Here is a 26,200-nt window from a genome sequence, read left to right on the forward strand (position 1 = left end):
GAAAGAGCAGCTGCCATTGAATTTATAAATTCAATGCAGCTGCGAAGTGTACTTGACATGAATCCTTAGGACAAACCTCGGATACATGTATCTCGCATACAGTATCCCCGTGTAAAAGCGGTTTTAAGCTGCATCTTTTTAACATGCAGTGTAAATAAAATTTAAAAAAAGAAAGTCTTCATATCTGCGCAGATGACTGCAAAGTCCCTTTATTTGTCAGATATTAAAAAGAGAAATGAGAATCCAGCGGCACTTCAGATTCAGACATTAGGTCTACGCGGCTACGCCTGCGTTTAATATCTGGGTTTGTGCATGCGTGACGAAATTAAATAAAAATTTATTTGTTTGTAAAAGCAATAGACCCCATTAAAATTTGTATTTTGTTTCACTAATAAGAAGTATATTTTTGGGTTTTCCGTTCTGGAATGCGCCCCATTAACAAAGTCTTGGCGGTAAAATATGGCAACATCGCCCATCTGAAACTTAACCTATCTTTCATTTGGAAATATTTGTACTTTTTAGCGTTTTGAACGTTACGATTTTCGTGAATAGTTATGCCTTGAACAAAACCGCAAACATAATATTTAAAATTGTGCTATTAATTGTGCAAAACTGTGTTTTAATTTTTACTGTGTCCTTTAGCAACGTTATGTCAAGATTTTAGAATTTGTTAAAGAAATAATCTCTAAGAAGATGGCTAAACAAGCGCCAAACCCCATTGATGTTCAGGTATACCATTTGCGAAAGTTATCAGAACTTATACCAATTTTAGGATTTTCAATTCAAACTGCATTGCCGATTGAACGTATTCACCAACGCTGATAATGCAGCGTTTAACACACCATGTCATTTACTGGCAAATTCAAGCAGATTTGGGCTCATTTTTGTCGGAACCTCATCGCCCAATTTTCAAGGTGACTTATACTACTTGCTACTGATTATCAACTCCTTATTGTACATATTTGCAGTGATCCAAATCAGCGCTATCGAGAAGAGTTTACAAAAAGAAGTCGAGTTGAATGAGTATCCACGCAGGATTATCACACTACCTTCTCCCCCAAAACACCTATCAATAAATTGCGACAGCACAAAGCTGGCGGTTGTAGTCGAGAAAAATGGCTCCCCCTTTGCTCTCATTTACGAAACCGCTTCTTTTATGAAACAAGTAAAATCTAAGTAAGATTTAATTCGTACTCAATTACAATATTGATTTGCAGACAGCTGTTATAACTCAAGAAATACGACTTTCGACAACTCCTGGGGTTTGTGTTACTCAAAGCATGTGGAATCCTACAATTCCAAATATATTTACGGCTTGCAAGAGTGATGGTACAGTAGGTAAGTAATTTAAAGGTGATAAAATAAGGAAGGGAAACTCATGCCCAAGTTATAGATGAGTGAATGGTTAACTTGTTTGAAACAATTTTTAAATTCTCAGTTTCAGTTAAGGACAAAATTAATGACGTTAATTTCGATTCCTGAAATTTTGAAATGTGTATTGTGATCATTTATGTTGTTTTCTTACGAAAATCACGTTGGCGCTTATTTGTTTCAAAACGCAAGGAAAACCGAAATAGATAGGAAAAAATTTATAGCAGATAAATTGTAGAGGATTAAATTTCCCACAAAAAAAACTCCACAACTGCATATATACTCCCTAAACTGTGTTTTTTTAATAATATGCGTTTAAATATTTGTATGCGGTAGAAACATAATTTACAGTTGCAAATATTACCTTAAATTAAAGTATATTATTGAGAGTTTTAATTTTTGTATTGACACCTTTATGTAATGCTGTTACGTTGATTTGAAGAAAAGTTGAAAAATCTCTTTTTCAAAATATCTAGCAAACCATGAATTCTTTTGGAAAAACAAAGGATATTCTGACTAAGGCAAATCTTTCTCCATTTAACTTAATTTGTATCTTATGGGAATCCCTGTACTATTCATTAAAAAAACTATATCTCAAACGATTTGATCGTGAGAGCTTCTGTTCCATCTTCAATAGCAACCCTGTACAATCGGAATCAGGAGTCTGTGGTCTTGTGACGTCAATTATATTTTCTGATATAAGATGAAAAATCAGCGAAACAAACGATGTCAGAGGTTTATGCATTATAGAAACAAACTTAGCCTGTACTATTTTTTTTTTATAATAGGTTTTCTCTTGAGTTTTCCTTTTCATTACATTCAATGATTAAATAAAATATGTCGTAAACATCAAATACACTTCGGTCGTTTACTTTCCTTTTTGTAGAGTACATTATGTGCCACAGAGAAGATATTGAACGTCTGTGGTAGCTCGATTTATACATTGACGTCACTGGGCCACATTCCTGATTCCGATTGTGTATACTTTTACCCTAAATATATGCTCTCAAACGTAAGTTCTAAAAAGAGACAAATTTTTATTCTAACGATTGTGGTACTTACCTGTCTTATTTACTATTTACTTTACCCAATAGGTTTATACGAATTAAAAGAAACCGGCCTAGAGATAAAAGAGTTACCGGCCGAATCGCAAGCATTGTGCATCTGTTGGAGTCCAAAGGGAAAACAACTGGCGGTCGGTTCGTGTCTTGGCAAAATTACGCAATACAAACCGGATCTGAAAGCCATGAAATCGGTAAATCCGCCGCCGTCCGATGGGCCGCTAGCTGTAATCGCCGTCGAATGGATATCGAGCTTTCAGTTCATCGCCCTGTATAAAGTCGCAGGCTCGGAAACGTGCGCACTTTTCGTGGTTGATGCGCCCAAGGTGGGAGATGTGGTGTTTACAAATTACGAAGACATTTGCTACAGTAATGGAAACATTCGACCTGTGCAATTTTATACTATACATCAATCTGTTTGGTAAGTTTTTTAATTTATGTTTTTATTCTCTTTATGGTATATCTTTCATCCGGAAAACTGACCTACTTTTCGATAGGGCTGCGCGTTAATAGAAATTCACTACTTATCAATTAGATAGAGGTCTATCGATAGACTTGAATTATCGATATTTACCGATTTATCGATATCAATCATTTTTTGCAGCCCTACTTTTGGAACAATTTTCTGGAAATTTGTCAGTAGGGCTCTTCAGTAAAAGGAAATAATAATATGCTTTATTTTTTTTGTAAGCTGGTAAGAAAATAACATACATTCAAAGTTATAAACAGAATCACGCAAAAAAAAAGGATTAGAAAACAGTTAACACTGATCTAAGTTCCAATCCTGACGAACTGAGTAATAGCAGAGCTGGGTCGAGCGTTCTAAAAAACCGCTCGAGCGACGAACGCTCTAATTTTCTCAAAAATGGTCGCGAGCATCGAGTTGTTTTGCAAAGCGGAACCGCTTGCGAATTCCGAGCACTCCTAAAAGTGCTCGAGCGGTTTATCGCGTGCGCTCAGGAAAAGTGCTCACGAGCGAAAAAACGCTCAGGAGCGGAAAATGCGCTCGAGAGCGGAAAAAGAGTTTGCGAGCGGAAAAAAGCGCTCGAGCACCAAGCACTTTAAGTTAACGCTCGAGTATCGAGCACCAACCGGCCGCTCTGAAAACTGCTCGCGAGCGGATCGCTCCCAAGCGCTTTTTCCGCTTGGAGCGCTTTTTCGAGCGAAACGCGCACGAGCAGTACCCAGCTCTGAGTAATAGTATCATGTGTGAATAATACTTTGAGTATACGTAAGAACTAAGAAGTGAAAATAGGTATAAAGCGAAGATAAGAAACAAGTTAAAAAGTAATCTAAACGATTTACATAAAGCGCATTTCCACTTGCATTCATTTCCCATTTGTAAGATGCAACTCTGTTAAAATCGTAAAAATCCGGCCACAAATATGAAAGATAGCGTTTCACATGTGCAATCCATTTTTGACGTGCTACTTCAATTTCTTTTTATAAGAAGAATTTCATTTCAATGCTTTTCTAAATAAGAAAGTTGGCACTGCGCATGCGCAAAATAAAATTTTGAAACTGGCGCTCGATTTTCCTTTATTCCAAGCACCTATGTACTTCCTATGTATCACATTTCATTTAAATTCTTCCATAAATAAAAAAGTTGGCACTGCGCATGCGCAAAACCAAATTTTGAAACTGGCGTTTAATGTTCCTTTATTCCTAGTGCCTATGTATCAAATTTCATTCAAATACTTTTATAAGTAAAAAATTTTGCAATTCGGTTTATAAATGGTCGAGATGCAAAAAGGGCACTGTGAATTTTGAATCGATTCGACTCAACTTTTGGCATTGCGTATTATATGGCTAAAGCTATGCCCATATTGAATTTCATGTAATTCAGTTAATAACTAACGGAGATGTAAAAGCGATCGGACATTTCTAAACAAAGTTATCGTTCGCACGACAGATACAGAGACAGACAAAGAAAGAAACGGACAGACCAACAGACAGACCACAGACAGCAATACAAAATTAAACGATCTCTTGGATCGTTAATAAACGGCAAAAGTGTAAAGTTATGGAACATGTAAAAAACGGTTTTTTTTTTTTTTTACAATAACTTTTTTTGTAAGCAGTAAAGACAAAATTCCTTCCTTGGTGCAAGCCTCGACACCATAATGAACCAAATAGAACAATAACTCTTAAGATAAAGAACTAGTAGCGTCGCAAAACGAGCGGACGGACGGACGAAGTGGCCACAATAGCGCATTTTTATTTTTTTTGTGTGGAAATGTGCTAAAAAGAATTGAAGTTACGAAAAGAGTTTAGATATATCGCTCGCATGTCAAAATTCGCGTGTGCGCATGCGCATAACCAAGTTTTTCATGTATAGAGTGATTTCATTGAAATTGTGATATTTAGAGTTAACTATCGCATACCTATAAATGGCATTACTGTAGAACTTAATTTTTGCGGTTAAATGACCGAAATATGACGTCCATACTTTTAGTTAACTAATGGCTTTGAACACGCGTAACTCACTTGGATGCCGAGTATGATCCATACAAAAGCACAAAAATGTGTGAATATCAAGCACAATTCCAGAGTTACCACATATAAAAATAAATAAGATAAATAAGAAAATTAGATATGCACATGCGCATCAAATCAGTTTTATACTATAACCACTAGATTTACTGTTATGAGAAGTATCTAAAACGCTTCGGCGGTACATACAGGGTGTCTAAACGAAAGAAGATATTGAAAATGGCGAAAAACCGTTTCGGGGGTATCGAGGGGGAACCAGAATGACGTTATGAGTGACAACCCCCAGCCCCCCCCCTTTTCAAATATCCTAAATGGCAACCCCATACTTGTGACACATCGTTTGAAAGCTACTGAAAAATGTTTTCCAGTGGTACCAATATTCATTAAGACAATTTAACAAAAATTTAATAATTAACAAAAAAAAACATTAAGGCATGCCTATGTTCAAGATTTGGTCGCTAAATTCGAAGAAACGGGATCTATTATCAATAAAAAAGAAAGCAACCAAGATTGCTTAATGAAGCAGCTCATTTAGGATTTTTTGAATTTTTTGATTTTTTGAAGAGGGGCGGTTGAGGGGGGGGGTTGTCACTCATAACGTCATTCTGGTTCCCCCTCGATACGGTTTTTCGCGATTTTCAATATCTTCTTTAGTTTGGAAAATATGGCCTACTGCAAGTTTTAAAATAGACACTCTGGAAAAACTCTGTAGCATTTTTGTACAACTTTGCTTTTCAAAAAAATGCGAGAACACAATTATTAAGCTAAAATAACCTAATGTTCAACTCCGTTCAATTGGAATTAGCGGGACATCGAGTTATAGGCGGTACGAAGTTCGTCAGGTCTGCTAGTAAGAAAGGTTTCAAATATGAACTTTGATACAGGCTGTTGATTAATGTCATGCATATATTTCAGGGGGTGATAGTACTCGTCAAAATAAGAAACAAGTATAAAGTGTGCACAACTCTTGTGCAGATAAAGCGCATTTTTTTAACCGAAATAGCTTTTGTTTTGACATCACCAATGGATATGTTTCATGCAGACGTCCCAATCGCCCTTTGTGCGTGTTCTTGAGGTATAAGGGAATATACCCGATCACGATAAGAGGTCGAGGGCTATGGTTGGTAGAAATTAATTCCTTTCGTTGAGACCTTTCATTAGAGTACCATGAAGGATAAAACTAGTTCCACCCCCCCTCCCTCCCTACACCCCGTCCTTTGATAAGAGGACAGAAAGAAGGGCAGTAGTTGGTAGAAAACGGTTCCTTTCGTCGAGACCTTTAATTAGAATACAATGAGAGATAACATTCATTTTTAACGCCCCCCCCCCCCAGGCCCTGTCGCTCACTGGCCCTGTCGCTCACTGATCTCGAAAAAGAGTCGCACGGGTAAGTTATAGTTTGTACAAACCAATTTATTTCGATGAATTGATTGAGAGACAAAAAATTGAAACTTTACCACCCTGTATAACGAAAATGACGCCCTTTACACCATGCACATATTTGCATTTTTTGCTTATTTTGACGAGTGTCCTGAAATATATGCATGGCATTAATTATTAACACCCTGTATTTTGAAAAACATGCTTGTCAAAACGGCTGCCCCATTCCAAAACACAGTAACATTTTTTTCGAAAATGAGTTATCACTTCCATGTAGATACTGTGTTATTTCTGCATGTTTTTAGCTAACAAGGATAGCTCTATCTATTACCGTTACGGAGATAATTTTTGCCAAAACCCAGTATCTGCAGCAACGTAATTCATTATACTATTCCAAAACACAGCAAGTGGATTTTACAGACCCTAAACCACAGACAAAACACAATATGTGGTACTTACTGTGTATTGGCACTAAAATCAAATTTAAAAACTTAACCAAAATTCATGCACCACAACATAGTGTGTTTTGAAATAAACTATCGCACGTCATGCGCTATACCAGGAAACAATTAATGTGTGATATATTAGAACATATTATATTAACATTTGTATGGGACAGAATTCCAATTTATTTTCCGTTTCATTACTTGCATTTTTACATTAAAAAAATTGTATTTTGCAGTTACTGTGTTTCACTACCAACGATTCTTGAAAAGTAATAATAACAATAACCATATAAAAACACAGTATCTACCTTTTTTCGAAAAATAACAAAGAAATAAAAAGTGAAAATTTGTCTAAATTCTTAACCCAATATTAGCTATGCATGTGGTCAAAGTTTTCATTAATTTACTCGAAAGTTAAAAAACAACACATACTGTGTTTTGGAATGTTGTAGCCGAAAAGTTTCCATTAGAGGCGCAAATTTCAGTGCTCCCTTACATGTAACTTTTGCCTTGAGTCGGCCCTGCATGCCGTAAGTTGAAAAAATTCTGAATCATTGTTCACAGAGGGTAAATATAATTGGAAAATCTGGAGCAAGATAGGTAACTGTGGAAAACGCTCAACACATTTTACATCAGATCTACAATATACAACCGAGGAAGTAACTTTTGAATTTGAATACTTTAAACCTGACGTTAATTTAATATACCATTTGATATGCTTAAAAGTAGCCAACTCAAACAAATTTAAAAGCAATTCCACTCCTTTCCCATTTGTAAAATTTCCATAGTCCATAGTTTCTTACATAAAGTACATTAAGTACATTGTTCATTAGCCAGAACTCCTCCATACGGTAAGTCTTAGACTAAAGTTGTATTTTGAGATCAATGCCGCCAAGTAAATTTGTAACTTCGGCATTTACCTCTGCTGTTAATGACATTTAAAGAAAGGCAGATTCATACACAAATAATTAAAAGTTGAGGACATCAAATGAATATTAACAACTGGCCAATCTTAAACAAATCAAAATAAGAATAACATTTAAAGTGAAACAAGTAAATAACAAACAAATTCAACGGTTAGTAGGTACTTGCAATTACAAGCCTCTGAAGGTAATACAATTTACAACAAGGCGAAGAATTGCAGTTACATCTAAGCACATTACATAAAGCACAAACTTAGGGGCACGAAAATTGAAAATTAGGACAATAAAACTGTACTAGCTGCAAAATGCAAAGTGAGCAAAGCTAAATGAAGACACTATTTCCTTCAAGACAAGACAAGTCATCTTTGTTTTAAAAGTTGCTGATATAAAAATTGTGGCACTGTTGTAAAATGACTGCATTGTTTCGAGGCTAACGTTTTTCCAGCCAGTGTCTATATACGCTAACGGTGCCTGTAGCTTCAAATTTGAAATCGGACATCTCAACTTCTTTCTTTCTAAAAAAAATCGATTTTTGGTACTGTGACGAACTTGACTGATGACTTTATTACTTTTTACAAACTTCACATTGACTGAATGACTAATGCCGTAAAAGGTAGGAATCCTCTTCTCTTTTTACGTGTTTCACGCACACCACTTATATCTTTGACAACAGGCGTAATTGCACGAACATTAAAAACACTTGTATTAAACGTCATCAACATAGGATCAATTGTTTTCTTTATCGAACCGGTTAACTTTTATCACACCTGCTTAGCCTTATATGATATTTATTTAAAGAAACACCTGCAAATTTCATACAATTTAAACCTTTATCAAATTAAATAAAAACAATCATTCCGCACATCCATCTGCGGTTCTGCATTTCTGTGCGCTATTAATTTTCTGTTTCTTTAGGAACATACTCCTTGTGGCATCATCAAACAGTATGGAAGTGGGAGTTTTGGGCAGTGAGAAAGAACAGTGGACACAATGGATCTTGTCAGATGTTGCCAGAGCGGAGTTACCCTTGAGTGCAAACAAACAAGAAACGTTGCCGATAGGATTAGTTCTCGATACATCTCCAGTAGACCCCATTATATGGGGTGAACATTCTTTGCCGCCGGCTCCATTTTTATTCCTTCTGTCACACTACGGCGTATTGTGCTGCTTTCGGATGATAAACATAAAGAGTGGCGTTTCGTCGATTTGTCAGGCACCGGAATCATTTGCTGATAACAGCGGTCTAAGCTTATTTACAAAAGCTGCTAACCCGGTGAATCTTAAAGTGGAAGCGCCAAAACAGGTACCTAACCTTCATCATTATCTTTATACAACTTTGGGGTGTTACAGAGCATGCCGTTACCTTCGGCAAATGTTCAACCGATAATCAAATCAACAGCTCCATCACTGTTTAAAGATGCGTCTTCGTTAATTGCTCAACCGCTGTTTAAGGATGCAACGTTGCCACCACCACCACTCTTTAAGAATGATTCAGTTACAACAGCTGCATTTCTTTCAAAACCAACCCTAACTCCTGCTCCCATAATATCAGTACCACAACCCTCTATTCCCTCAACTCCCGCGTCCAAATTTAGTACCATAAAGCCATCTGCGCCACCTACGTCTAGTTCTGAGACTAGTAACACACAAGTGAGTGAAACAAAAGCTTTACCAGAAGAAACCGATCTCTTAGTTTCGAAGTTAATTCGCGAAGAATGTGAAATTTTAGAAAAGGAATTGCAAACCTTACTCTCCAAAGGACACTCATTAAAAATTCAACTGGGAACAGATTCAGAAGCAGTTCAGCTTGTTCAAAATGCGGACTCCATGCAAAATTTTCTTAAAGAGGTTGTCGAAAATAGTACAGTTCAAGCTGCTGAGGTGAGTGTAGTGTTGCTCAGTGGTATACTCATTGACCAATCTTTAGGTACATTCATTAAAACAAGCACTGATTCAAACATGGGCATGGTACGAGGACGCACGGTCTCGATATACACTGAGTCAGGAAGCCACACTAGAGGCGCTCCTGCGCGTCGAACAATTGGATCCTGTCTCACAACGTCGTTTATCTAATATACAGTACCTAACCTACTATCTCGAATCTCAACTGATTCAGGCGAACCGTGTCCTAGACGAACAATGGGAAAACTTTCAAGATTCGTGCAAGAAAACTTGCAAGCTGAAAATTCCTACTATCGAAACAATCTATCAAACGATGGTGCGACAAAACGCGATACATCAGAAACAGAAATATGTACTGAAAGATATAGCAAACCGAATCCGAACCCAACGTAGGAAAGCGAACGGTCAACCTCTATTCGTATCTCTAAATCACGTGGATCAGTTAGAGAGGGATCTATTACAGTTACAGCTGGATCCGCAAAACATAATGCATGCGCAATACGAACGAGTTCTTGAAACTCAAAGGAAACTTACAGGGAATAAAGTGAGAAAATTAGGAAGGTTACTATTGGAAAGGGACATAACGCATATATCGGTTAATAAACCTCAACTGTCGAATACGTCGTTACAAACGCTACTGAATAGCAGCGCTCAGATTAAACACAAGGAGGAAACCACGATTTTAGGCGCCGATTTGTCACCCATACCTACCAATAAGTGGACATCGCCAACACCTCAAAACACCAATGTAGTTCAGTCAACTCCAAAGATAGTGCCATTGACAGAGAAGAAGAAAGATGAAGAGCAAAAAGAAATTTCACCAAAGGTATATGTTTTTATTATACTAATCTAGAAGGTACATCGTTTCTAATTAAAGTCCAATCGCGATCGAATTGCTTATTGCTATAGTATTCCGCTATCTTCCGAGTGATCAGTATGTAGTAGCTCATCTGTGAGTTGCGCGCCACACATTTAATAATAAAGAAAAAATGTAAAAGGGAATCTTCGCTGGGCAAAACAAAAATATCCATAAATTAATACTCACATTCCTGATTATACACAGGAATAATAGGTCAATGTTCTGCTGTGTTGTTATTAATTTTGCCCAATTTATTAACTAGGTTTTGTTGCCAGCAAATACACTGATTGTCTTTCAATTCCCTGTCGTAACCCGTTATATACAAAATTTTGTTGATCGCCCAAGGCGCTGTCTAATGACGTCACTCTATTTTGAGGAACTGGTTTTTAACTAGCTGTTAACTATTAGCAATCCGAAAAAAAGAGTTTTTTTATTTGAAAAGCGGTTCTTCCATTCGAAAATGTTCCTTCGCGTAACTTTTGTCACTTACAAATAAAAGGTCTTGCTACGAATCAAAACTGGGAAAAATTTTTTCCTTGTCCCGTAATTGACTAATTCGTCTTTCGCTCTCCCCGGCAGATAAACCGAAACGGGCTTTCATTTCTAAACGCAATGACCTCGACGGGCGTGCCCTAACGATCAATAGGAAATCCGAATTTTCGTCACGTGCTCGGCTTTAAACAGAATGGAACGAAACTTTCCCAAGAGAACATGGCATGCGTGCCCGCTTTCCCCAATATGTTTATTGTTATCTCCAGACATACTTTCGTTCACGTTCGCTAAGAAGCGGTGCATGTGGAAATTTCCCTATATTTAACAAAATACAAATTCAAAACCAAATTTTTGAAACGGCAAAGCGACCACCTGTTATATGTACAGGCTGAGTCAAATTCAAGGGCCACCATGGGGATTTCGGAAACTAAGAGATAGGTAGGTAGTTAAATTTGCCAAAATTGCGTATTTTGATGCTTAACAAAATGCCGTTTTGAAACTGAAAAAAGTCTACTTTCGGGAATATCCCGAATTACTTTCGGAGATATCCTGAAAAAAACGAAATTTATTTCAAAATAAATGACACATTATTATGGCACCTTTTTTCCCGCTACAAAATGCTAGTTTTAAATTTTAAGTTTGCCGTTTCGTCTCTGGTTAACCGTCATCAACTTTGTTTTTTCTTATGGAAGTCATTTTTGATTTTTGTGTCATTTGATAGAGCATTTTTTTATGATTTCAAAAATGTAAATATGACTGTCTGAAAGCCCAATTATTTTGATTGACTTTATTTGTGAGAAAGATTTCAGCCAAAACTTTGGTATCAACCCTACAATTAAAAAATCCCTGTCCCAATCTGGTTTCGAAAGAATTCTCTTAGTTATAGCCGAGCATATATGCTTCTAGACCAGTGGTTCTCAACCTTTTAGGCACTGTGATCCCATTTTTAAGTTGAATATTTTGCCAACCTCTCTATGAAGTAGAATTTTCTTAAATACATATTAAAAACGTCTACAGTAGTTATAATTGTTTTTATTTGTTACTCAGTTGTAAACGTTGATTAACAAGACAAAACGCAAACGGGTAAACGTCATGTTTAAACGCTACTGACTTGTAAAACCGACAGCTGACCTGTAAAAATTTTACAAGTTAGTAATCTAGTAATTTCATTGGCCAGAATTAATGCGAAGTCTCTGTTACATGGATAACATGATATTTTAGACATTTCTTCGAGATCAATTTAAGAACTAATTATTTACGTTTACTATTGTTTACAAATGAGTAACAAATAAAATATTGCACATTATACGCCAGGTAATAGTTTTTACTGGCTCTAGGAGATGACAGGCTCGCCTGACGGCTCGCCAGTCAACTTCTCCTATCGCCAGTAAAAACTCATTTACCTGGCTAATAATGTAAAATACTATAATCCTAACAACCACGTTAAATTATGAATAAACGTTCAGCCCTGTGTCGTGTCAGAAACGTCAAATTTAACGTGCAGATTATCGGCCACAATACGTTATTTTCCGTTATTTAGTATTGACAAAATAACGTTTTCTACAAATAACTTACAGGTTAAGTTTAACGTTGGTGATGCATCACAGTACTGACTATTATCTGCACATTGTAAAGTCTGGCTATTGAATGATTGCCGGTGTAACATCACTAACGAACCATATGGTTGAAGTTGACTGAATTTTTCACCAGAGGCGGCGATACAAACTTTCAGGGTATCATTAACAGTATATTTTGGGTAGCATTTGAACATGTCTGGTGCAAATATACTCGAGAAAATTGTTGGTTATACTTCAATATATGTACGGGTTATGATGAAATAAATCAAAGTTTTCAGAGATCAAAACATTCTCTAACCCTCTCCCCTAGTCGTGGTGAAAACGTTTCTATATTAACAAAAACGTCTGAAGCCACAGACCCTAGTTGCTGTCCTATTAGTCCGAGTCTGAGCTTATGCACCAATATTGCTGTGTGCAATGGTAAGCGGTCACTACACAAAACACTTGTGCAGCTAGCTCAAAACAGGTCAAAATTGAAACTTAGATTTTTTATAATAGCTCCTCCTACACATCCAGCATATGCTAGGAGAAAGACCCTAATATTAATTTAAAATTTCTCCATGTCAGAAACTTGGCCTCGATCAACTTCCGAATAGAAACATCTGACATGAAAACAATCTGGATCGCACAAAGGATTCGAATAAACACAATTAATTGATTGACAATGACAAACATTTATTCGGATAATTCCTGACAGAAAGCTTGTTTGGACATAATATCCCGCACGCAGGCGGTCAACAAATAAAATTACAAAATTTTAAAATCACTTGTTTTTTTTAAGAATCCAAATAATCTGGTCGTGAAAGGTATTCAGGCACACAAAAACACTCGATGCCAGCGTCCTACTAGGTTCATAAATAAGATGAACAATTTTTGCTTTGTGCTCGGACGGTAGAAACCGTTTAGGAAGGTTACTAACTTCTTCCAAATACGAACATACCGACTTACAATGAACTTTTACTACTTCATGATAACTGAATTTTTTATTCAAATTGCTGCTTAACTTGTTCTCTACGCTTTATTTCGAAACCGACGAATTGCGTTTTCAACAAACAACTGGGGTAAATTTAGCGTAATAAAAATTGCCCGCTCTTATTACTAACACTTTCACTATCAAATGAAACCAGGACCTCAAGAATTTTCAAATCAACCGCCAGTTATAATTAGACTTGATAACGCCAGCTTCCAAGGAACGTGACAAACGCCCCCACGCCGAAATAACATGCAATTCTTCGAAACAGCGATAAGAACACGTGCGTTATTTAAATTTCGCCCGATAAAAATTCCTTATTGCAAACAACCAGACGTGCCCTCATTTTAACACGCAATTTCAAGCAATTCAAAACTTCTAAAAGGATAAACAACACAGACGCATATTCAAATACAATAAACCACGAGGAATGGGTTTAAAGAAAAATCTTTTTAAACACGTTTTTTTATTTTTCTGTTGCGGCTATCGATTTCGACCTAACGGTCATCTTCAGGCCGAGCGTCATTTGATGAAGTGAAAGTGCATGTGAAATTTTAACGATGTTATATATTAGTTGTCAGGAATGAAAATTAGTGTACCAAAAAGTGAGGTTGTGTAAACCACACAATTTACACAACCTCACTTTTGGGTACACTAATTTTCATTCCTGACAACTAATATATAACATCGTTAAAATTTCACATGCACTTTCACTTCATCAAATGACGCTCGGCCCCTGAAGATGACCGTTAGGTCGAAATCGATAGCCGCAACAGAAAAATAAAAAAACGTGTTTAAAAAGATTTTTCTTTAAACCCATTCCTCATTATACAACACGTTTAAAGAACGATGGAACAATACATCAATCACAATAAACCACCCCCAGAAGGGGAGGGGCAGCCTCACCGCCTTGCCTCAGCACATTATGCACAGTGTGGACTTAAATTCCTAACCCAGCCACTATACATACGTTGAAGTAGTATAGTGAAGTAACCTCTTGAATGCAATTCAGCAGGCGAAGAAGACTTCACTTACTTGGCACAAAAATAGGCAGCCAGTTCAAGACAAACTGCCTACGGCTCTCGCCTAATCGTTTGCCAGGCATTATTAAAGTTGATTCCTCTACATAGCAAACGCTGGAACATTTCATGACATGCCTAATTCACTGGCGCACTTACCAATTTCAACAATAAGAATCAAAATATGAACTACAGATGGTTTTTTAACTCATACACTTTCCTTGTCTAACGCATAGCATGCGATAATGACTGTAGTCGCATTTGTGTTCAATGAGCTTAGCTTAGCCGCAGACATACGTTTTTATGTCAATTTAATAAACACAGTATGTGTACCGGGTGACCCAATTAGACTGTTCCTCGGCGATATCTCGCGAACCGTTCGTCGTATGACTTAGGGGTAAAAAAAATTATTGGGTAAATCGGTTATGAAGAATCACTGGAAAATATTTTCAAGTTCTAAAAATGACCACCAGAGGACGTAACTGCCATCTTAAATTTTATATTGCATTTTCTTTAAATTTCGCATAATAAACTAAACATTCTTTTTTCACATTTTTAAAGAGAACCAATTTATCTATCATTTTCCTAAAATCAAAAACTCACTTATTTCAAAAACAAAGGTTGTGTGGGGCGTTCAATTGTTTTTCCAATAACCTGCTTTAACTTCTTAACCGTTTGACCGATTGTAACAAATTTGGTATCGTTGAAAAGAGCATTCCTTGGGCAATAACAATCAACCAAAATATAGTTAATTTAGTTGAATCCTTCTCCGCCAGGGGGCTAGTTTTGACACTATGATCCAAAATCCTAAAAAAATCAAATGAAATGATATGACTTTTTCTTTATGAAAAAGTAGCCAAATAACATCCAAAGAGGCCAGTGAAAACCGTTTTTCAAAATCTCGTTCCTAACCTCAAATATTGGGAAGATGAGTTTAATTAATTAATTAATAAAAATGCTTAAATTGTATCTTACATCTACTTTTGACGTATTTCCGGTATTTGTCGATGGCGCGAAAGATTGTTTGGAAAAGCACCCTACACTTTTAGGTAGCCCTTGGAAAACAAATGAAACATGATGCATTATAAAATAATAACAGCCGTAATTTGAAAATTATTCTGCTGTGTTTACAGCCGATTTCTAACCAAGAAGCATTTAATATGCAGGCGATATTATTTGAGTGTTTTCAAAATGCTACTATCGCTGCCCGCATCTTCTATTTGCGTTATCCGAATCAACCACGAACCATCGCCGCCAGCATATTAAAGGCTTCTTGGTTAGAAATTGGCATTTTAGAAAAGATTACAAATTCAAAAATCTGCACTTTCTGAAACACAGCAGAATAATTTACAAATTACGGCTGTTATTATTTTATAATGCATCATGTTTCATTTGTTTAATTTTCCAAGGCCTACCTAAAAGTGTAGGGTCCTTTTCTTTCGCGCCATCAACAAATACCGGAAATACGTAAAAAGTAAATGTAAGATACAATTTTAGCATTTTTATTAATTAATTAATTAAACTCATCTTCCCAATATTTGAGGTTAGGAACGAGATTTTGAAAAACGGTTTTCACTGGCCTCTTTGGATGTTGTTTGGCTACTTTTTCATAAAGAAAAAGTCATATCATTCCATTTGATTCAAACGATTAAGAAGTTAAAGCAGGTTATTGCAAAAACAATTGAACGCCCCCCACAATCTTTGTTTTTGAAATAAGTGAGTTTTTGTTTTTACGAAAATGATAGATAAACTGGTTCTCTTTAAAAATGTGAAAAAGGAATGTTTAGTTTATTATGCGAAATTTAAAGAAAATGCAATTATAAACTTTAAGATGGCAGTTACGCCCTCTGGTGGTCATTTTTAGAACTTGAAAATATTTTCCAGCGATTCTTCATAACCGATTTACCCAATAATTTTTTATACCCCTAAGTCATACGATGAACGGTTCCCGAGATATGGCCGAGGAACAGTCTTATTGGGTCACCCGGTACAATAAAGACCCTAGCAAATTAGTATTTCTGTGACGTCATGCCGGCAAATATTCAATAAACAGACTTTATTGGATAAGACAAGTAATAAATTCAGTGAATTTTAGGGGTCGGTTGAGAACCACTGTTTTAGACTTGAACGGAAACATGAATTTCATATCTACTGACAGTTTGATTGACTCCCTTACTTTATTTCTAGATCTTGATTGAGCCAAGCCGTGTTTCGAAAGAAGATTCGACTACCAAAGCAGTAGGTGCCAACAGTACTGAACCATCGAAGCCGATGCAGTCTTTTAATTTTCAATTCTCCTCAAATACCTCAGCTGTTGTTACATCAAATGTACCCTCATCTACGTTTACATTTACCAAACCTACAGCGACGGCGCAAAGTAAATCTGATACAAACGCAACTTCGCTCTTCCAGTTTACGCCCTCTACTACCTCTGTGATGCCCCAGTTTAGTTTTTCATCAACATCATCGTTACCTTCAATGTCTTCCTCGACTAAACCCTTTTTTTCAAGTGTGCCGTCATCAACGACTGCTGTGGAAAGCAAACCTCTGACAACCACAGTCAGTTCGGCGTTTGTCCCCACAACACAACTATCGTTCTCGTTTACCGCAAAGTCGGAGGCTCCATCTTTAGGTACAAATACTGTCAAACCATCACCGACTTTCAATTTTTCTGCGCCGATTACTGGAACTGCCTTATCAATAAGTAAAGTTACGTCTCCTAAAACACCTACAGCAACTACTAGTTCGGCAACGCTTTTCAAATTTAGTTCGCCTAAAACGACCACAGTCACAAATACAACTACCGGGGGCGCAATTTTTAATTTTAAATCTCCAATCTCGATATCTGCAATACCAACACCGGCTGCGGTGACGGTAACACCTGTAAGTGCGACTGCCAAATTACCTGCTGAACCTGCGGTAAGCACAAGCGCATTCAGTTTTGCAAGTGTTACTTCGGCACCAAACTCCGTATTCACTTTCAAACCTTCCGTTTCACAACCTCCGGCATTTGAATTTTCAAATGTCTCGAGTGATGCGGTGAAAGCTGTGACGAATGCACAAGTTTCTCTTACCAAGGCTACTACTACGACATCTACGTCTGCAGTTACCACTTCTGTTAAATCTATTTTTACACCTGTAATGACAACAACTGCAGATACTACCACTGGGAAAGAAGATGTGGCAGTGGCAGTTGCATCTTCTTCATCAATCTTCAGTAGCATAACAACCACTGCTTCTAAAACAACGGCACCAACTATATTTGGAAACGCTACTGTTGCGATTACTACCACACCCAGTAATCTTTTCGCCACAACAGTTACACCAGCAACCAATGTGACAATTACACCTACTTTTAGCTCGGTCACCACCACTTCATCAGAGACTGCTGCTCCAACTTCATCAGCACCATCATTTCCATTGACTGCCGTGACTGAATCCTTATATGGAACTGCTGTTTCGAGTACCAGTTCAGTATTTACACCACCTGCTTTTAACGCAGCTTTCACACAACCTCAGGCAACTCAATCTTCCATATTTGCTCAACCAACTACCACAGTTGCCTCATCCCCAATGTTTGGTGAAGTCGCAACAACTACAACCGGCGTATTTGCACCTCAACAAAGTGGTTCTGTGTTTGATAAACCTGCTTTTGGGAGCGCTCCCACTTTTGGTGCTCCTGCCGCTACTACGACAAACATCTTTGGTACACCTGCTCCATCCGCCTCAGTGTTCGGGTCCAACACTTCAATATTTGGAAATTCTACTACCCCATCGACCGGATTTGCACAACCTAGCTCGACGTTCAGCTTCTCAGCGGCCGCCGCCAATATTCCCAATTCAGATACGAAATTTGGATTTTCGAAACCGGCATTTAGTTTCGGAAATACGGCGCAGGGCGCAGAAGGTGGACCGTTCAGTTTTAACAGTCTAAACGTTGGCGCGCCTAGCACGACCGCCAGCACCAGTCCCATGAATTCGGCATTCGGGCAGCCAAGCAACGCGAATCCCTTCGCCAAGAATGTTTCGCAAGAACAGAAACCGTTCGGCGGAGGAAGTCTGTTTGGAAGCTCACCGTCCGCCACATCTTCCTCAATATTTGGAGGAGGAGCCTCTGCGCCAGGCGGTGGTATGTTTGGAAGCCCTTCACAGCCGGCTTTTGGTTCCACGCCCGCGTTTGGAGGCGGTGCGGCCTTTGGGCAGTCGCCCACCTTTGGACAATCGAATTTCGGATCTTCGTTTGGCAGTCCCCAGCCGTCGTCGGGAATGTTTAGCGGCGGCGGTACACAATCGGTCGCGCAAACCGGTTTCGGCGCGTTCAGTCAAACGCCACAAAAGTCGACCGGATTTGGCGGAGCACCCGTTTTTGGAGGTTCACCTAGTGCCGGTTTTGGAGCACCGGCAAGTTTCGGCGGAGCTGCATCCAGCTTTGGAACGCCACCTGGCGCGTTTGGTGGTAAAATTTTCGGAGAGGCACCTACTACTGGAGGTATGTATTCGGGTAATCTTTCACTGACCCAGGGTTTCCGCTTTGTATGCAATCATTGTTTTGGTAACCAAGTGGAACCATGATCGGTCACATTTTAAATTTAGTCAAAATTTTGACATTCAATTCCTTATTATTATTATTATAGCGCGTTCGCACCTCCAGATGCAGTATGGGGTCTTATCACGAACTTATAAATTAAGATGGACTGCTAATGTTGAATTGACAAATGACACCTACATGGGGACAGCCATGATGTGCACTCACTTGGCGCGAAATTCAAATCAACTAATAAACAAGCATTAAGCTTGAGCACTAGGAAAATTTCCCTAGAAAATAACTAAAACGTGCACATCATGGCCGCGCCCATGCTAGGGTCATTTCTACCTCTATGCAACTGTTTGATCAGCAGTCCATCTTAATTTATAAGTTCGTGGGTCTTATGGACTAATTGTCTCTCTTACTAGTTTGCGTCATTCTTCGATAATACTATCCTTGTTTCTAATCGCATTGATGTCAAATTGACATATGATTAAATTGATAGTTATTTACATAATAAGTCATGAACGTGGTCGTTTACATGATGCGGAGGTTTATTGAAAAGTATGAGGACCGAGTATCTCTTTAATGCCTCCCAAGTCAGGAGGACTCACATTATGTATAAAATTTTACCTGAAACTGCAACATGTAGATAACATTTCCAAATTAAATTATTCATATGTGTGAAATTTTGATACCTAATCACCCATGCTAAAATCACTTTATATAATTGTTTCCATAGAGATTTCAAAATAAATGCTTTGTACTTTTCAACTATACAGTCTTTATAACTTGGTACAAAAGCAGGTATCAGTGAAGAAGAGTACCTACCCGAGACGTTGTTATAATGTAGTCGAAGCTGCGGCCGCCGTAGTGCAATATTCTCTCCCCACAAAGTCAAGAAAGAGGTACGAAAAGGGGTACAAACCTTTAATGACTGGCACAAAACTAAAGGAATAATTACTTCCACACATATTCCATTAATTGTTAGTAAATAAAAAACCATTATCCTTGGCGTGGGTATACTAATATTTAAAAATATCCACATAGTCTGCATTATAATTATCCAATCGTTTTGATAACTTATTCAATGAACGATCTAATTGTTATTTTATTTGTTACTCAGTTGTAAACGTTGATTAACCAGACAAAACGCAAACGGGTAAACGTCATGTTTAAACGCTACTGACTTGTAAAACTGACAGCTGACCTGTAAAAATTTTACAAGTTAGTAATCTAGTAATTTCATTGGCCAGAATTAATGCGAAGTCTCTGTGGATAACATGATATTTTAGACATTTCTTCAAGATCAATTTAAGAACTAATTATTTACGTTTACTACTGTTTATAAATGAGTAACAAATAAAATATTTGACATTATACGCCAGGTAATAGTTAGGCCAGCCTGTCATCTCCTAGAGCCAGTAAAAACTCACTTACCTGGCTAATAATGTAATATACTATTACATGTACTAGGACTGTAATGGGAGTCAGGCAAAAATATTACAGTACTAGTCAGGTAAAGATCAACTTTCTAATGTCAAAATAGCCCTGAAATTTAGATTTTCTTGACGGTTTCAGGTATTGTATTAAAACAAAACATAATCTCCTTGTGCTGTCATTGTCACGTTTGGCAAGTATGTACTGTATGTCCATAAGCACCATACTGCATCTAGAGGTGCGAACGCGCTATAGGTCCATGTTGGTTTGGCAAAAAAACATGTTTTTCCCCGAGACTTGTACAGTATACATATTTTTAACGTTTTAGGAGCATTTGCGGGAACTGGTCAGCAGCAGAACTCCACATTTGCAAATTTAGCGTCACAAAGCACCGTTGGATTTGGATCACTCGCCCAACAGTCCCAGCCGCTACAAAACCAGTCGCCTTTCTCAAAGTAAGTAAGAATTCTCTATTATTTTGTTAGTAGTCTATAACTGAAATGCATTAAACCATGGTCCTTGTATATAATCTGTTCACCAAACACATGCAGTTAAGCCACTCCCAATAAATTTTGGCCAATGTAATAAGAGACCCATTTCACACCCACAAAATTATAAAAACCAGGAAATGTAAAAATCGCATGTCACATTGACATGGCTAAGTTACAAAGCGTCATGTTTTCTATATTGACATACAGCAGTAAATTATTTATTGGTACTTGTAAAACAGCGGAACCAACAATTATGCAAATAAAATCTCTGTATCTCTTCGAAAAATGTCTAATATAATTTTTCACATTATCTTGTTTCATCTACTCTTTCCTCTCAAGAAACTAGAGGGTCATGAATTTTCCACTGACTTGGTTATTTAATTTAATTTAAAAATTCACATTCAACTCAAGCACGGCCACACAACCATTTTTCAGTCCTGCCAACTTTAAAATCTCAACAGAACTAGAATTCTAACCAAAATAAACCATAGATGCTATCATCTTGGGCATCACGACAATATCAAAGCAAAATAGCAATAACAGTTAAAGTGAAACAAGCAAATAAAAAACAAATTCAAGGGTTACCTACCCCTAAAGATACTAAGTAGCTGAAGGCACAATAAACCAAAGAATTACAATTACAACTAAGCACTTTACCTTTTGTTATGGCGCCAATCTTACACAAAGATTGACAAAGTTAGAACAAATTCAACTGTATGGACCGAACACAGAAAGGAAATTAACTCTTAATACATTTTACCATGAACCTGTATGAACTGAACAAAATGCAAAATCAGCAAAGCTAAATCAAGACACTATTTCCTACATATACATGGTTCAAAAGTTGCGAATATAAAAATTAAGACCCTTTTGTAAAATGACAGCATAGTATTTTAAAGGTTAATGTATTTCCAGCGGTGTCTCTATACAGGCTGATTCAAATTCGAGGGCCACCATGGGGATCTCGGGAACTGTAAGAGATAGATAGGTAGATTAAATTTGGCAAAGTTGTGTATTTTGATGCTTAACAAAATGCAGTTTTGAAACTTAATAAATTCCGACTACTTTCGGAGATATCCGGAAAAAGCTGAAACTTTCCAAAATCGGTTGTATTATTTACTGAGGTTATTTAAAAAGATATTTCGAAATATATAAAATATATAATCTCTACAAGATGCTAGTTTCAAATGTTAAATCCGACGTTTCGTCTCTGGTTGACCCTCATCAACTTTGTTTTTCCTTATGGAAGTAATTTTTACTTTTTGGGTCATTTGATAGAGAATTCAAAAGAGAGTTCAAAAATATAAACATCACAATTTTTTTAAATTATTAAAATATTTTATTTTTTGACTAGAAAACTTTGTCTTATAATAATAATAATATATAATAATAATATATATTTACTGCATACTTGTAACAAAAAAATATACGTTTGCAGAAGTCACACAATATTGTTGAAATCTAAATCTTCTAAATTTTCAAATTCTGCTACGCTATAAAAGGCATGTTTAATTAATACACATTTAAGAATTTTCCTAAGGCTTAGGATTGATAATTTTCTTATACTTACAGGTAATTTATTAAAAAGTATGACAGAAGTGTACTGGGTAATCCAATAAGACTATTCCTCGGCCATATCTCAAGAACCGTTCGTCATATGACTTAGGGGCAAAAAAAATTGTTGGGTAAATCGGTCATGAAGAAACGCTGGAAAATATTTTCAAGTTCTAAAAATGACCAACAGAGGGCGTAACTGCCATCTTAACCTGCTTTAACTTCGGCATCGGCATTGTAGAAAAGATTATAAATTCAAAAAACTGTACTTTCTGAATGTAAACACAGCAGAAGAATTTACAAATTACGGCTGTTATTATTTTATAATGCATCGTGTTTCATTTGTTTAATTTTTCAAGGCCTTCCTAAAAGTGTAGGGTCCTTTTCCAAACAATCTTTCGCGCCATCGACAATTACCGGAAATACGTCAACTAAGATACAATTTAAGCATTTTTATTAATCAATTAATTAATCTCATTGTCCCAATATTTTTTAGATAGATTTTGAAAAACAGTTTTCACTGGCCTTTTTGTGTTATTTATCATATTTGATTTTTTTAGGATTCTGGATCATAGTGTCAAAACTAGGATTCAAATCGGTCAAATGGTTAAGAAGTTAAAGCAGACTATTGCAAAAACAATTGAACGCCCCACGCCATCTTTGTTTTTGAAATAACTGAGTTTTTGTTTTTACGAAAATGATAGATAAACGGGTTCTCTATAAGAATGTGAAAAAAGAATGTTTAGTTTATTATGTGAAATTTAAAGAAAATGCCATTTTAAAATTCAAGATGGCAGTTACGCCCTTTGGTGGTCATTTTTAGAACTTGGAAATATTTTCCAGCGATTATTCATAACCGATTTACCCAATAATGTTTTTACCCCCAAGTCATACGACGAACGGTTCCCGAGATATGGCCGAGGAACAGTCTTAGTTATTGGGTCACCCGGTACATACATAGTTTCTTGCGTTTTTACGAATTAATAGCGCTATTTATGATTAAAAGATATTGATGTTTACATTTTTGAAATAAAAAAAAATTCTCCATCAAATGACACAAAAATTACTTCCATAAGAAAAAACAAAGTTGATGATGACTGACTGGAGACGAAACGTCAAACTTGAAATTTAAAAGTAGCATCTTGTAGAGGGACAAAAGTGGCCATAATAATGTATCATTTATTTCGAAATATCTTTTTAAATAACTTCATTAAAAAATAAAAACGATTTTGCAAAGTTTCGGCTTTGCCAAATTTAAACTAGGTACCACCTATCTCTTACAGTTCCCGAAATTTCTAATGAACAGCATACCTCTGTATAGGTTATTTTTTGGCCACCAATCAATCAAATGTTGTCATCCTAATTAATGATTTTGAACAACATAATGGGTAGCAGAATCAATATTTGATGTTGAACATCTAGAACTGCTAATAAATAAAATGTCAACAAAACCCAAAAAGTTACAGTGGGTGCAATCAAGACATATTAACTGTGGCCTACTACAATCAGAATTGAAATGGAAGTTCCATAGGCTCTTACAAACACAACTAACTGTGCTTTTTTGATTTCCTGATCATGTTGTATGGATTTAAATTGCTTTCTTTTTGTTGCAGCAGTTCCTCATTTTCAACATGGCGCTAAACACAAGCATCTGTATTTTTTAAATGAAATGTAATTTTATTGATGAAAATATTAACGATTAAATAAAAAACTGTTTTCTACATATATATGTTTATTAGTCCTTCTTAATTATTATGTCGATTCTTAAATATGTGTACACTGTTATCGGTACCGCCAGACACAAGATGTTTTGGATTCGTCCAATCCACACATAACACTTTGCCTTGATGGCCGGACAGATCATACAATGGTGCCTTCGGACATCTGGTGTCCCATAACTTGACACACTCATCATAACTACCGGACATAAATAAGTGTTCGTCGGTTTGTGACCATGTAATCGCCGAAACCCACAGAGAATGCGAGGTGAAGATCATTTTACAAACAGATCCCTCGGTGGAACGAGGATCATATAAACGAACATGCCTATCTGCAGAACACGCAATAATTGATCTGCATAAAGGAGACCATGAAGCACCTAAAAATGCTTTTTCTGCAACGATTTCGCTTTGTAAGCCCCCGAGCTACAAGAAACTAGTTACGCTTACCACAACAAATAATTCGCTTACCTCAGTATCCCACAACTTTATAGTGTGATCCATTGAAGCTGTACAGATCAGTTGTGGCTCCAACCACTGCACCGAAACTACATTCTCTTTGTGACCTTGCAATGTGTGTATGGGTGTTCTCGATGGTAAGTGACTGCTGGATTTAATTTTTTTGTGATGCGGTTCGTAATTCTCATCGGCGTCTAAACTGGCAGACCATATTTTTAAATATGTATCCCACCCTCCGGTTGCTAAACGTTCAGAGTTTGGACTAACACCGACAGAATCGATTCCCCTTTCGTGCCCCCTTAACACTATCACAGGTGAAGGCGATTTATCGCCCGGCTTCCACATCCAGAGCATTCCTGTAAGGTCATGAGAAACTGTAACGAATCCACCTTCTGGGTCTGATTGCTTTAGCCACGAGACTGCTTTGACCAAATTCGTATGCTCCTGGGAGATTGCTTCGTGTTTCCCATGAACGGTCCAAATATTCACAGAATAATCGTAACACCCCGTTAAAATCCTAAACGGTAATAAGGGAATGAATGTCAATTACTTATTACACTTACCATTTGTCCGCAGCTTGTACACCACCTATCCAATCGTCATGTATTAATGCATTTTCTGGCTCAGGAGCCTCAGTTCTTTCAATATACTCGACATCGATTGTTGTTTCGGTTGAAATATTAAACTCCCTCAAATGATCGATCAATGGTAATCTTAGTATTTGACCATTAACTAAGAAATCGAACTTGATAGCCTTCAACTGTCCAGTATAGTCCCCCAATAATTCATTTAATAATTTATTTAAATGAACAATGTTTATATTTTGAGGGACCGAAAACGGCACTCCTGGTACAGCATAGCTAAAATTGGAAATAGGTAAGTGCGATGGAACACATGGGATGTTAATTATTCTACTAGACAAGGAAACTTATGGAAAATAAACTCACATGTCCTGCTTTGTAACGAAACAAATTTCTAGTTGGGGACCAGAATCATCGGTTTCCATTTTTCGAGGATTCGAGATGAAATTTGAGTATGTAATTTAGAAAACAACTTGTGGAAATAACCTAACCTCAACTTTGAACTTCAAAATATGATTTTAACCTCAATTACACAGAACATATTAATACCACAGAATATACGTACTCGCAAACACAAGCGTAGTGCAGGGGGACAAGATGTCTTTACTCTGCCCTCTGGATTATGTTTATTAGTTATTACAATCACAATTTAAAAAAAAATCTATCCCTCGTATTAAGAGGTTCCACCTTGTATATATAACCTACGATCATGCACATTTTTGAGAGCTGGAAACTACGTATTTTTTAGGAGAGGGAAACCTGTCTCGCAGTGCACCAACGCTTCATACGGTTGGCATCTTGTTTTTAATGGCAGTCCTGAAAATGGAGCCATAATTTCTCATCATTTTGTCGTATAATGAACAAGAAGTGCAGATTGCATGAAAAGAAAAGTTTTACTGCACTGCCAAGGCCGATTTAGTTTTATAAAGACCAAGCTGG

At 37.0% G+C, this 26,200-nt stretch overlaps 2 protein-coding genes across 3 annotated transcripts; one reads left to right on the plus strand and one right to left on the minus strand.

Annotated features, from left to right (window-relative positions):
• The first annotated feature begins 467 nt into the window (after positions 1–467).
• LOC116172539 (nuclear pore complex protein Nup214-like) lies at positions 468–24,228 on the plus strand. Of its 2 annotated transcripts, none has more exons than XM_031489771.1 (11): positions 468–729; positions 773–914; positions 969–1,165; positions 1,218–1,338; positions 2,466–2,853; positions 8,590–8,977; positions 9,025–9,555; positions 9,602–10,402; positions 16,681–18,982; positions 20,787–20,913; positions 24,117–24,228. In XM_031489771.1, exons 1-11 carry the CDS (start codon positions 694–696, stop codon positions 24,142–24,144), a joined length of 5,061 nt encoding a protein of 1,686 aa, XP_031345631.1. In that variant the 5' UTR covers positions 468–693; the 3' UTR covers positions 24,145–24,228. The 2 variants fall into 2 exon arrangements, with proteins under 2 accessions (XP_031345631.1, XP_031345632.1); XM_031489772.1 differs by having other exon boundaries at positions 24,120–24,226.
• Positions 24,218–25,782, minus strand: LOC116172541 (ribosome biogenesis protein WDR12 homolog). Its single transcript, XM_031489774.1, has 4 exons — positions 25,628–25,782; positions 25,244–25,540; positions 24,693–25,197; positions 24,218–24,647 (listed from the first exon to the last, which is right to left on the minus strand). Exons 1-4 carry the CDS (start codon positions 25,684–25,686, stop codon positions 24,249–24,251), a joined length of 1,260 nt encoding a protein of 419 aa, XP_031345634.1. The 5' UTR covers positions 25,687–25,782; the 3' UTR covers positions 24,218–24,248.
• Between the last annotated feature and the right edge of the window lie 418 nt (positions 25,783–26,200).

The sequence above is a fragment of the Photinus pyralis genome, unplaced genomic scaffold, assembly GCF_008802855.1.
Source record: "Photinus pyralis isolate 1611_PpyrPB1 unplaced genomic scaffold, Ppyr1.3 Ppyr1.4_LG5, whole genome shotgun sequence".
Lineage (NCBI taxonomy): Eukaryota > Metazoa > Arthropoda > Insecta > Coleoptera > Lampyridae > Photinus > Photinus pyralis.